The sequence below is a fragment of the Schistocerca serialis genome, chromosome 8 (assembly GCF_023864345.2).
Source record: "Schistocerca serialis cubense isolate TAMUIC-IGC-003099 chromosome 8, iqSchSeri2.2, whole genome shotgun sequence".
NCBI lineage: Eukaryota > Metazoa > Arthropoda > Insecta > Orthoptera > Acrididae > Schistocerca > Schistocerca serialis.
In genome coordinates, this window is record NC_064645.1 from 276,110,904 (window position 1) to 276,123,864 (window position 12,961).

At 41.9% G+C, this 12,961-nt stretch overlaps 1 protein-coding gene across 1 annotated transcript in view; it reads right to left on the reverse strand.

Moving 5' to 3' along the window:
• The window catches only part of LOC126416075 (protein unc-80 homolog), a 1,008,688-nt gene that overhangs the window by 892,362 nt on the left and 103,365 nt on the right, over positions 1 to 12,961 (reverse strand). The window contains exon 2 of the mRNA XM_050083557.1: positions 277 to 372. Coding sequence (XP_049939514.1) covers positions 277 to 362 — 86 coding nt within the window. The 5' untranslated portion in view covers positions 363 to 372. The remainder of the gene's footprint in view (positions 1 to 276; positions 373 to 12,961) is intronic.

Consider the following 12,961-nt stretch of genomic DNA (forward strand, 5'->3'; position numbering starts at 1 on the left):
ATCAATACTGGGTTTAAGGGGAAGCTGTGACAGGTCACATCCAAATCAGTCGTATGACTGATGACGAAAAAAGGGAAAATGTGCAGATTGAATAATATGGGGAGTAGGCTACATATAGGCCATTGCTGCAACCTCAATCATTCTCTCCCATTCGTGGCCTCCAACTATTATAATTGCGGCCTGGTTTTTGTACAAGCTACAGATAACATTTCATTGACAGAGATTATGTGTTTCAACAGATGTTATGAGTGAAAGAAACGTACTAAAGGAACTTACCCGAGTTGCCGCCATAGAAAAAGCTGTATGGGGATAGGGAGAGCTTGGTCGTTGTAGCTGTCGTCCAGAGAGGCTCGTCGATCCATTTCTTCTGATCTGAAAATAAATGCATCATTTATTGGCTGTCGTTGTTGATTGATTAACAGAAAAAATATGTTCCAGAAGAATATGTTATTGCAGCAATGAAATGTAGATTTAGAGTAGTCTGCCACGATAGTCACGCAGTCAGCGTAGCTGCTTGCTAACGGGAGGGGCCCTGGTTCGAATCCCTGCAGGAGATTTTATTCCGCTCGGGGACTGGATGTTGTGTTGTCTTTATTTTCGTATCGTCATAAACGACATTCCGGTGATGAGATAACTGTATGGGAGCATACTGAAAGCCAATAAATTAAAAAAATTGAATCACAGTAAGTTTTAAAAGCTACAGTGCACTTATAAAAGTCTCAAAACTGTCGGACGTTTTGTGTTTGGAACTTACTGTAGTGTACCTAATGATTCAGTTATTCGATTATAATATAATAGTTAACATTTGGAAGCAATATTTTCCGCTTAACGAGTCGAAGTAGTGTAATTCTCAGCCAAACGGGAGAAGAATTTAATTCTGCATAACGACTTTTGTAATGTTGCGTTACAGAAATCCAAAACCTCCTTTCCTTTTTGTACGTTCATAAATATTACCAATGAGTACATGCTTGGACAGGATTCGCTAGTGAGGGTAGACTTTCAACTACTTTATAATGTGAATTAATGGTTATTTTGGTAAATTAACTTCTTATTCTTTTATTTTGTCTGTTATGAAGAAGGTAGTTGACGACAACCGGTGCCTGTAAACAAGGTGGTAAGCTGTCAGCATCGACAATATTTTCTGTAATATAGGTTATGTAACCTCTTTTGCGACTGTAATAAACATCTCATTTAGACTACGCGTTTCACTTTATTTGAAATCATCGCCAGAGGTTGATTGTTTGTTCCCTACATAACTCCTGTTGTTCTCTACACATGAGTGTTCGATTTTTGGTATACTGCGCATCACTGCCACTGAATATATTTTCAGTTGTATGTTTAGTAGATCCAGTTACACCTAGTGTACTTTGTTTTGATGTTGCCTGCAACATTTCCCGTTGGATAAGTGACTAAGAAAGAATGTACAATACCTGGTAAAATGTTGTAAGTATATAAGAATTTCTGCCGGAAATTCAGGAAGAATAGGAAATGAAACGGGAGAGAATGAAAAAAGAATGAACGAAAATTTTGAAATCTATATACAACTGGCCATAAAAAAGTGTCCATTTCACTGGAAACACTGAATATACATGTACGAAGAGTGAAAAGGTAAATCACGATGAAACGACAAAATATCGGTGTCCCACGGGGCAAAAATAAAGTATTTATCTATAAGATGTAAGTCACAGGAACGTAAGGGGGGTACAGAAGTAGTGCTTCTCGCTTTAGGTCTTTAACTCTGATTATGAAAAAGTCTGTAAGGCACATTACCATGCGAACCAGCTTGCATGGGCATTTATGCAGAAGTATTTCTCTGCTAGAACGTACTAACTTTCGTTGACTAGAAGAAACCTCTTCATACAATTGGTACGTATCTTTCAAACGCTGTTCATGTGTCATACAAGTAAAGCTCCCTTAGTTTAGTACGTGGAGCTATCTGTCGTTCTGTACAAGAATATAACAGTTTGAGAGTTTTGTGATAAGTTCTGTTCAGAATTATTCTAAATAAGCCTCTCTTACGTACGTACTAATAGTCGTATTTCAGGGGATGACTCTCAGGTCTCTCTCCCCATAACTCATGCCATTGCTGTATAACATACTACATTAAGGAATTTATTCGCTTTTAAGTTTGACGGTTAGTTTTTCATAACAAGCTTCTCAGAGAGCACGGATTTCTTTTCTGTCAGCCCTTGGTCTAAAAAAGTACAAAGAACGGTTGGAAAGTTTTGGAAGCCGCGCTTGCAGAAGGTCTAGTGAAAATGTGTTTCTGAACATGCTGATATCTTTATTATTATCATTATTATTGTTTTCTTCAATTCAAGTACCGTAGGACCAAACTGAGGAGTAAATTTCCAAGGTCATGGATCGTGTCAGAACATGAAATTGCAACATAAAAGTAATAACAGATAAAAATGAAATGTTTATGAACCCGAAACTGTCAATCCACAAGTTTAAGTAAATGTAGTCAACAGTACAACAAGAATCAGCTTAATTTTTCAAGGAACACCTCGACAAAATACGAGCGACCCATGAGGAAACTCTTCAGTTTCGATTTGAAAGCGCGTGGATTACTGCAAAGATTTTTGAATTCGAGTGGTAGCTCATGGAAAATGGATGCAGCAGTATGCTGCACTCCTTTCTGCTCAAGTGTAAAGGAAGACCGATCCAAATGCAGGTTTTTTTTTATTTCTGCCGAGTATTAACTGAGTGAAAGCTGCTTATTCGTGAGAATAAGCTAATACTGTTAACAAGAAATGACAAAAAGGAACATATACTTAGAAGCCAATGGCAAAATACCCAGACTCGTGAACAAGGGTCGACAAGAGGTTCGTGAACTTATACCACTTATTGCCCGAACCGCCCGTTTCTGAGCCAAAAATATCCTTGTAGAATGGGAAGAGTTTCCCCAAAATACAATACCATACGACCTAAGCGAATGAAAATAGATCAATTTTCGTGTCGAACGCTCACTCACTTCAGATACCGTTTGAATAGTAAAAATGGCAGCATTAAATCTCTGAACAAGATCCTGAACGTAGGCTTTCCACGACAGTTTACTATCTATCTGAATACCTAGAAATTTGAACGCTCAGTTTCACTAATCATATACCCATTCTGTGAAATTAAAACGTCAGGTTTTGTTGAATTGTGTGTCAGAAACTGTAAAAAGTGAGTCCTACTATGATTTAGCATTAGTTTATTTTCTACAAGCCATGAACTTAAGTCATGTACTGCACTATTTGAAACCGAGCCAATGTTGCACACAACATCCTTTACTACCAAGCTACTGTCATCAGCAAACAGAAATATTTTAGAGTTACCTGTAACACTATAGGGCATATCATTTATATAAATAAGGAATAGGAACACTGATGCCTGTGGCACCCCCCACTTGACTGTATCCCAATCAGACTCCACATCACCGTCATTCATAACATAGACTGTATCCCAATCAGACTCCACATCACCGTCATTCTTAACATAGCGAATAATGACCTTTTGCCCTCTGCTGCTAAAGTAAGAGGTGAACCAATTGTGGGCTACTCCCCATATTCCGTAATGGTCCAACTTCTGAAGCAATATTTTGTGATCATCACAATCAAACGCCTTAAATAAAAAAATATGCCTAGCGTTCGAAACGTTTTGCTTAAACCATCCAGTACCTCACAGAGAAAAGAGAATATAGCATTTTCAGTTGTTAAACGACTTCTAAAGCCAAACTGTACATTTGATAGCAAACCGTGTGATATAAAATGATCAATTATCCTTAGATACACAGCCTTTTCAATAACTTTAGCAAACACTGATGGAATAGAAACAGATCTAAAACTGTCTACATTATCCATTTCCCTCTTTTTAAAAAGCGGCTTTACTACTGAATACTTTAATCGTTCAGGAAACTGACCATTCCTAAAGGAAAAATTACAAATATGGCTAAATACAGGGCTAACATGTTCAGCACAGAACTTCAACAGTCTGCTAAGCACCCCATCATTACCATGAGCGTCCTTAGTCTTCAGTGTTTTAATTATTGACTCAATCTCCCCCTTGTCTGTATCACAGAGGAGTGTTTCAGATATCGATCTCGGAAAGACATTTGCCAAGGAAGTTATATTATTCCCTCTAGAAACTAAGTTATTATTTAATTCACCAGCAATACTCAGAAAATGATTTATCAGTAACCAAAATATTTTTACTATTAACTGACTTTATATCATCGACCTTGTGCGGCTGACCAGACACTTCCTTCACAAATGACCATTTGGTTTTAATTTTACCATGTGAATTAGCTATTCTATTTGCGTACCACATACTCTTTGCCTCCCGAATAACATTTTCAAGCACTTTACAGTACTGTTTGTAATGGGCTGCTGTAACTTTATTGTGACTACTTTTAATATTTTGATATAATTACCACTTTGTTCTACATGATATCCTTATCCCACTAGTCAGCCACCTGGGTTGCCTATTACTGCTAGTACCCAGTTTAGAGCGTTCTAATGGAAAGCAACTCTCAAAGAGCATGAGAAAAGTGTTAAGGAAAGCATTATATTTATCATCTATGTTATCAGCACTATAAATATCTTGCCACTCTTGTTCCTTGGCAGAGTTTAAAAAACCTCTCTACTGTTGTTGGATGAACTTTCCAACGTAGTTTGCAATTATATGTGACATTTATTTGAACACAAAAGCCTTTTGTGTTAAAATTTGTGCATCATGGTCTGAACGGCCATTCACCCTTTTACTAACAGAATACCCATCTAGTAATGAAGAATGAATAAAAATATAGTCTATGGCTGTGCTACCGTTGGAAGAAACACAGTCTGCATCAGATCATATAAATTTAGGAGATCTACCAACATCTCCTTGAGATCTACCAACATTCTTTTTCTTGCATCATCATATACAAAATTTATATCGAATCATCACTTACAACTAATTTCTGGTACTTCCTATAAAGTGAATCAAGAACACACTGTAGCTTGAAGAGAAATGCTCGGAAGTCAGAGTTAGGGGACCTATATACAACAATAATTAGAAGTTCAATTCCACTAAATTCAACTGCCCATGCACAACATTCAAATATCTGTTCAGTGCATTGCCGTGATACATCTATGGACTCAGATGGAATACTGTTCATACATGGCCACTGCCCCATCCCACAAGGAACTCCTTGAAAAACAGCCAGACAGTCTGTATCCTGGTAAAGGAAGCCTCTGAATTGTCAAAGTACTTAAGTGGTGTTCCGACATAGCAATAAATTCAGAGTCAACACGTATAAGCAGTTCACTAACTTTATCTCTAATAACTCTTATGTATTGATGAAATATGCTAATTCCTTCTCCACTTGGAAACATGACATCCTCTGAAGGTGAGCCCTTAGTTAGAGGGACTTCCTTTAAGCATGTATACCTATCAGCTGACTTCAGTCTAACACCAACTACTATAGGAATTTTCCCACGAGTGATCCCACCACCATCCACTACACTGTCACCTGTAAGCTCTGCCAGCCTCCCCTTCCCATACCTATTTTGGTGTAGGCCATGCCTAGTGAAGTCTAATCTACTGATAGACTCACCTGCACCACTGAAATTTGACCCATGCCCTCTGCCATCGGCGCCCTCGCCAGCCCCTTGTTAACACGCTTAACAGACGCATTAAGATGAGGACGATCATGATGCTGAAATAGTTGTACGAAATGTACGTTGGTGACACCAGTTTGAGTAACTATCTTTACCAGGTCACCACCTACATCATAGTTCCCGTCCCTATCAATAGTGTTACTTGCTCCACCCATTATCACTGCCTTGTCCTCCTTCGTAAAATTCCTATGTAACTCCTCTATGCTGACAGTCACTGAGCCAACCCAGCACTAGGCTTCACAATACTGGTGACCTAGTACTCATTCCCCAACACTTCCTGAAACTGCTGGCCCACACCTCTTCTGTGCGAACTACCTAGGAGCAGAACCTTCTTCTTTCTGTTAGATTTTGCAACTGACCTAGGCCTCCTAAGTGCTGAGGACTGATGCATGTTCCCCACATCTACAGCTATCAGAGGCTCCTCTCCACTCAGTTCTGACAGTTGGTCAAATCTATTGCATATACGCAAAGTACATCTGAATACCTCCTCCTCCTAGCTGCCTTCTTGCAAACTGCCAGTTCCCATTCCCCAGCACCCTTCACCCTCCTCAACCTATCTAGTTCCTCCTTTGCGCGTTGTAACTGCACCTGAAGGGCACAGATCTTACACTCCTGCTCCTCTATCATCTTATTTGTACTACAGATTCTGCATTCCCAGGAGAGGATCTCGCTAGGATGCCCACTGGCTTCTCCACTGTATTCCCCGCAATGAAAATACTTTGCACAAATCCCACACCGTAACCCACTACTAACAAAACTATGACAGAGCACACACTTCTCACTCATGGTAAAATTTTACAGTTACTGAGAAAAAAACTATACGTCTACGTTACCTAAGTTCAGTTACACCAAACCTATCCATTCATGCACTAAAGCCACGAGCTTAGTTGATTTGTCTTGCCAGAGCTTCAGAGACGTCACAACAAAGGAAAGGGTGAAGGACTAGGAGTTTTTGCGGAACTGTCTCACTGTTCAGTACGAGGTGCGAAAAGCAGTTTGTCTGTGAGATTTTAAAAAATGTCTCTCTTCATGAGAAACATATAAGATCGGATAAGAAGTGTATGCTGCCATCTTAAGATGACTTAGATCTGTAACGAAATATTTTTAGCTCATTCAGTGACCGTGGGACTGGTTGCATGTTAAGTATCAAACCTCTTCACAATATTTCATAGAATGACGACAGATGAAACCTCTCTAACGACCCCCTTTCGCCCCTCCTCCTCCTCCACCCATTCTATTTGAGTGGAATGAGGCTCCCTGCCGAGACCCAGATATATTCTCCTATACTTTCATTTCCATAATCATCCATGACATGAAAAATACAACACTGCACTGACGTCTATATTACTCGTAAGAAAACAGACAACAGCACTTGCGCCGGAACCAGAGAAGGTAGCGATATTGGACGTTGGGGCCATGAGCGAAATTGATGTTCTAATTCCAAAGGTGTTCCATGGGTATCCAGTCGGGACTTTGTGCAGGTTAGTCCATTTCTGGATGTTACAGTCCACAAACCATTGCATGACAAATGACGCTTTATGACAGTGTGCATTGTCGTGGTAATATTATCACCATCTCCGCACTGTTCCTGTACTGTACACAGTACACAGTTCTGTGAAATTTGTTCATATCTCCCCGTATCAGTGTTTTTTTAAGGGTAATAACACCACTTCTTGTGTACTTCATTGTTCACACTACACATGATTGCAGGTAACGTTCTCCAGGCATTTGCCAAACTCAAAGCCTTGTGTCGGATCGTGTTGTAACTACGACTGGGATGGTCACGGGGTAGCAATGATGGAAAGCGTAGCGGGACCTGTGGAGAGACCTGCGAACTACAACACAACGGGAGAGGATGGACACGGCCAACGAAGGACAGAACGAACAACAACGGAGTCACAATGAAACCTAACAAACACTCGTACACAGAACAAGAAACTAAGATGTCTAATGCGAGGCAAGGTGTCAACAGACGAACGCGAGATTAGACTGGCTGGCTGACCTTTTTTTTTCTTTATTGTGATTTCATTCCCCTGTCCCACATGGGCAGGGGAAGGCTGCCAGCGTCACAATCCGCCGCTCTTCAACTGAGTGACATGACAAGTAAAACAAGAATAAAATGTTACATATATAAGGCGACAAAAAAGGGGAACATAAAACAGAGTAAGGGGAGAAAATGGATGTAAAAATACACTGACATGGAGATGTTCATTGGGGGACAATCAAAAAAGTCACCAGAAAGTTAAAAAAACACAGTTGGCGTTCCTTAAAACACAAAGAAGACACTGAATGCACATGTACAGGTTAAAAGTCGGCCACAGTATTAAAAATACTCCAGAACAACACACTTAAAACCCACTTGGAGCACAGAAGATGAAAAATAAAACTGCCAGGTGGGGCGTGCCGAGGGAGAGGTCAGAGAGGATGGAAAAGGAGGGGAGAGCAAGGGGCAGCAGGGGAGGCGGTGGGATGAGGAGAGTAGGGGCGTCAGCGGGTACACTAAGAGGCAGGAGACACGTGGGGCAGGAGATGAAGAGGGAAGACAAGGCAGGAGGGAGTGCAGAGACACTGAAAGGCGGCACAAGTGAGGGAGGGGGAGTAGGAGGGGGAAGCCGCTCAGGAGAAGAGAGGGGGAGGAGAGGGAGCCCTGAGGAGGAGGCAGGAAGATGGGGTTAGAGTTGGTAGCAAGGGTAGATGTCAGGGCGAAGCTGATCATCCGGGAGGGGTAGATGGTGGAAGGTGTGGAGATGGAGAGAGGGTGGGACACAACGGTAAAGGCACGGCAACGGGTTGGGGGTGGAGAGGAAGGGAGACACTAGGGGGTGAGGGGGATCAATGCGCCAGACAATATATAGTGTGCGGATGTGTTCAAGGAAAAGGAGAAGGTGGGGGAAGGGGATGAGGTTGTAGAGGATCCACATGGGGGACGGAAAGAGGATAAATGGCTGAGCGAGAGGCAGGCGCTTAAGTACGCTATCGGGGACGCCGCTGTTGGCCGCTGGATCCACGTGTTCCACTGTGGCGCCCTCACACTAAAAGCGGACCAGGAGACACGTGCCGCCACAGCTTACGGCGCGATGGTGCAGAGAACTCTATGGGTCTTCGACGTCCATGACGTCTGGCGCGGATTCAAATTCAGTGGTGCACGGTACCAGAGATTGCCACAGGGTATAGTGTGATTCATCACTCCAACTCTCTTGCTTCTAGTCATCCAATATCCAATGCCGCCGTTCTTTACATCAACACAAGTGTCTCTTGACATCGACTGCAGAATGTGTGGCTTAAGAGGAGCTGTTCAACCATTGTACACCATTCTTTGTAACGCCCTGCATACTCATTGTGCCTGGTGGACTGCCGGTAGCACTTTGGAACTCACTAATGTATGTTTCCGCTGATTTTATACCATTTTCCTCCACAGTGCTCGAGGGTCGCTGTCCATCAGTACATGAGGTTCGCCTGGTATTGACTTAGCTATGCCTGTTCCTTAGCGTTTATACATCACCATCAGTTGTCTTGGGCAGCTTTAGAAGGGTTGAAATGTCTCTGATGGATTTGCTACTCAAGTGACATCCCATGGCTAGTCCACATTAGCAGTCAGTGTGCTAACCTGATCGCCCCATTCTGTTGTTACTGCTTCTCTATCTCAACACAACATTCCTCAACTCCTTTTTTACTGGCGGGTTCACTTCTCGTGACATCTAGTGCTCAATTCCGCATTCCAAAAGAGTGTCCGCATACTTTTGATCAATTATTATACGTGCTCGCTACGTGACTTTTCTTTGTTTTTGCAAAAGAAAACTCGACTGAAAAGAACCGAATGCGCAGGCGCGGGGGCAGGAGACTGGACTCTTTGGGAGTGCAGCGGTTCGAATGCGTCCGGCCGTCATGCTATAGCATTTCCTAATCGCTTAAGGACACAAGGTACTTTCCATCTCAGGAAGTACAGACAGTAGAACACTGAAATTTTTCCACCCACATTGACACTATTTGCAAACAAATGGACGTTTCCTAATGAATAATATATTAAAATTTTAATTTTCCATTAAATACTTAAAATAAAAAAGGCCATAGGGTTATTTATAATATATGTAGAAAGCTAAGGAAAATGACACTTAATTCATAAGTGCTAAGTTAAAATTTCTTTGCTCTAAAATAAATAGCTTCAGAGAAAATGTACATTAGGCTAGATCCAGGAAACTGAGTTTTATGTTTTTTTGCACCTACAAGTCTTTAATGCATTCTTGCTCTGGACTCATCATTTAAATTCACAGCTTTTTCCATTGCATCTGTATTAGATTCCTCTGCCACTGATTTGCAAGCAGCACGCAGTAGAGAACTATACTTCTGAAATTTTGTAGGAGGGCTTCATAAAGGCACATAAAGAGTTCCCTGTCGTTAACCCCTTTTCAACAGTTCGTATGCAATACACAAACCTAATATTGTTTTCATTATATTCACTATTTTCCTTCTTGCAGGTGCTCCAGACCTTCTTTTGTTGAAAATTTTGAAAACGGACCTCGACATTTCGTTATTCAGGAAAAAACGCACATATTACGTTACTACTACAGAAAATAACTGAATGCACGACAACAAACAAAGTAGCCAATATCTGAAAGCTTAAAACAACGAAAAAAGATGTCCCTAGGTTTATGAATCCAAAGAAGTGAAGTCACAGCGGAACAAGTGAGCGCGTCTCACTCCGCAAGCCGCTAATTAAACTGACTGTTTAAACAAGAATTTGGCCTAAAATATTCTTGTATTCGCAAAAAGCAAACTTCAAACCATCATAATCATAAATAAAAGAAAATTTCATTTTTTCCTCATGTTCAAGGTTCCTTCTCCCGTTAATGCAAACACCGACATCGACCCTCTGAAGAAGACATGGCCTCTTTCGTTCCCATCCGTCTCTAACTAGAGCTTATCGCTACCTCTCTGATGAGCTCGTCGTTGATGTGACGTTAAACGGTAGTATCATTTTAGTCAGCTGAGAAGCTCTAGATGTTTTAAATGAATTAGTACATGTGCAGCTGTCTGATGATGGCTGTGTCCAGCTACTACAAGACTCTTGTGAAAGGCATGAAATGTATTAGCAATTGCGAATGTGGGTTGCCATCAGGTGTGTAATGGAATGACGACAATGAAAACTGTGACGGACCGGGACTCGAATCCGGATTTCCCGCTTATCGCGAGCGGTCGCCTTACTATTTGGCTACCCGAGCACGACTCACAACCACACTCATACTTCCCAATGTTGTCAACCATGTGTCCATACCTGTACTCGTACATCCATTACAATTCCAGTGCAGGGGAGATACTTTACTTGAAAGTCGCTTGCCTGGTGTCGGCAGATAAATATACGGTACTGCAGTGCCTGCGTTATTCCGTATCAAAATGCAAAGATCCTTCGGACATCCATGCATGTCCGAAGAAATTTTGCTTCGTGATTGGGAATAACACAGACACTGCAGTATTGTAACCTCAGAAAGGTGTTATTGAACGTTTCTGATAAATGAACAGATGTATTGAGACTAGTGGAAATAATTTTGTTCGTTACAGACAAGATAAGACCATGTTTAAGCCACTAAATTGCCTTTACGTTTCCTCCAATACGCCCTCATTCGAAAATTTTATCCATGGTGGTCGTGGAACACAGCGACTGTGATGAATAAAGGCTTTCAGAAACAACTGCTACCAGTCGCCATTTTTGAAGGTACAATTCTTTTTATTATATCGCGACCGTTTTGGAGTCGCCTAGCGAATCATCTTCGGATGGCACGCTCGTTTCATGGTTGTTTGTAGCATTGCGGGCGTCTTGTAGAGTTTCTTGATTCACGCAAGATTCTGGAAAACGTAATTTATGTATTCCAGTTACGTCACAGTGAGCCGTGCACGGTTCGTGTTCTTACCATTTATTGTTTGTCATCTTCTATTACTGTACTGCCGCCTCGTTCTCTTATTCCATTTACTGGCGTCACTAACTTCCTGCCTTACTTGCCCGTGAGCGGGAGCAGCAGCGCGTATCGATAAGCGTACTGTCGTAGCATCTCCGGAGCGACCGATAGTATTTCCGGGTCGTCGTGTGTCTGACGAGTCAGTTCGGGACGGACCAGCGGTGCAGTCGGGACGCACCAGCAGAGAGCTGGTGAGGCGCCGACAGCCAGCAGCCAGTGCTCGCCGATCGCTGGCGATACACTAAGGGGGGCGAAGAAAAAAAAAGTCGTCGTGTTGTGGCTTTCCAGCAGGGCGTGTTGTTTGTTGACAGTTGAATGTCTAATTCGTTGTGGGCGCTGATACCTTCTGCGTTGTTCCATTGAACTCCCTGCTGTGTGCTGGTCGGGTGGAGAGAAAGTTATCCCGTCGCTTGGTCCGTTGACTGTCTGTCGGCTGGGTTGCCAGCGGATTGAGAATTGTTGGGCGGACTGCCTGTCTCACCTAAGCGAGCGTTAGTGTTTGAATTCCATGCCGACCTTTGGAAATATCTGAGCGCCGTTTGATGTGCTGCCTTTTTTTATTTGTCCTTGTTGTTTATTTATGTATGGCTCCTAGCCAATTTTAAATTAAAGTTGTTTTGACCTTAAGACTTGAGATTGTTTGGGCCTTCAGCCTGATTTAAAGAAATTTTAGGATAATGCCTTCTGCCTTTTAAAATTCAAACACCTATTTTGAGCCTTAAGTTATTGACCTTCAGCCGATTTTAAGTTAAAGTTGTTTTGCCCTTAGGGCGTGAGATTGTTTTGGCCTTCAGCCTAATTTAGAGAAATGTTTTACGATGAGGCCTTCTGCCTTTTAAAATTCAAATTCTTGTTTTGAGTCTTAAGTGATTAGCCTTCAGCTGGTTTCAAATTAAAGTTGTTTTGCCCTTGAGGCGTGAGACTGAATGGCACATTTAGTCGGGAATTAAGTTCCAAAATTAATGTTTGGCTTCTTCTGTTTTTAACGTTTTCCTTACTCTTGTAATGTTCGTCAAATGAATAAAGTAGTATATTTGAGTGCAACTGACAGCCACTCATTTTGGCCCCTTTCTACAAATTGAACTATCTGTCCTGTCCTGCGGGTATAGGAGGGGATATCACACAACTTTACACAAAGTTGACCACAAGCATCCCGTAAAGCACAGTTGTGGCAGACTTTGTGTATTGCTATGGTATGAAGGAAAAACGTGGATTTTTTTTTCAGAGTAACGTGTGAACCAGGGTTAAACCCATGGAGCTAATAATTCTGCACGACTCCCACAATGCTACAAACAGCCACCTGAAGACAAGTCGTTAGACCAGTGGTCGTCAAACTGTACCCGGGGGCCTTTGTGTGGACTGCGGTCC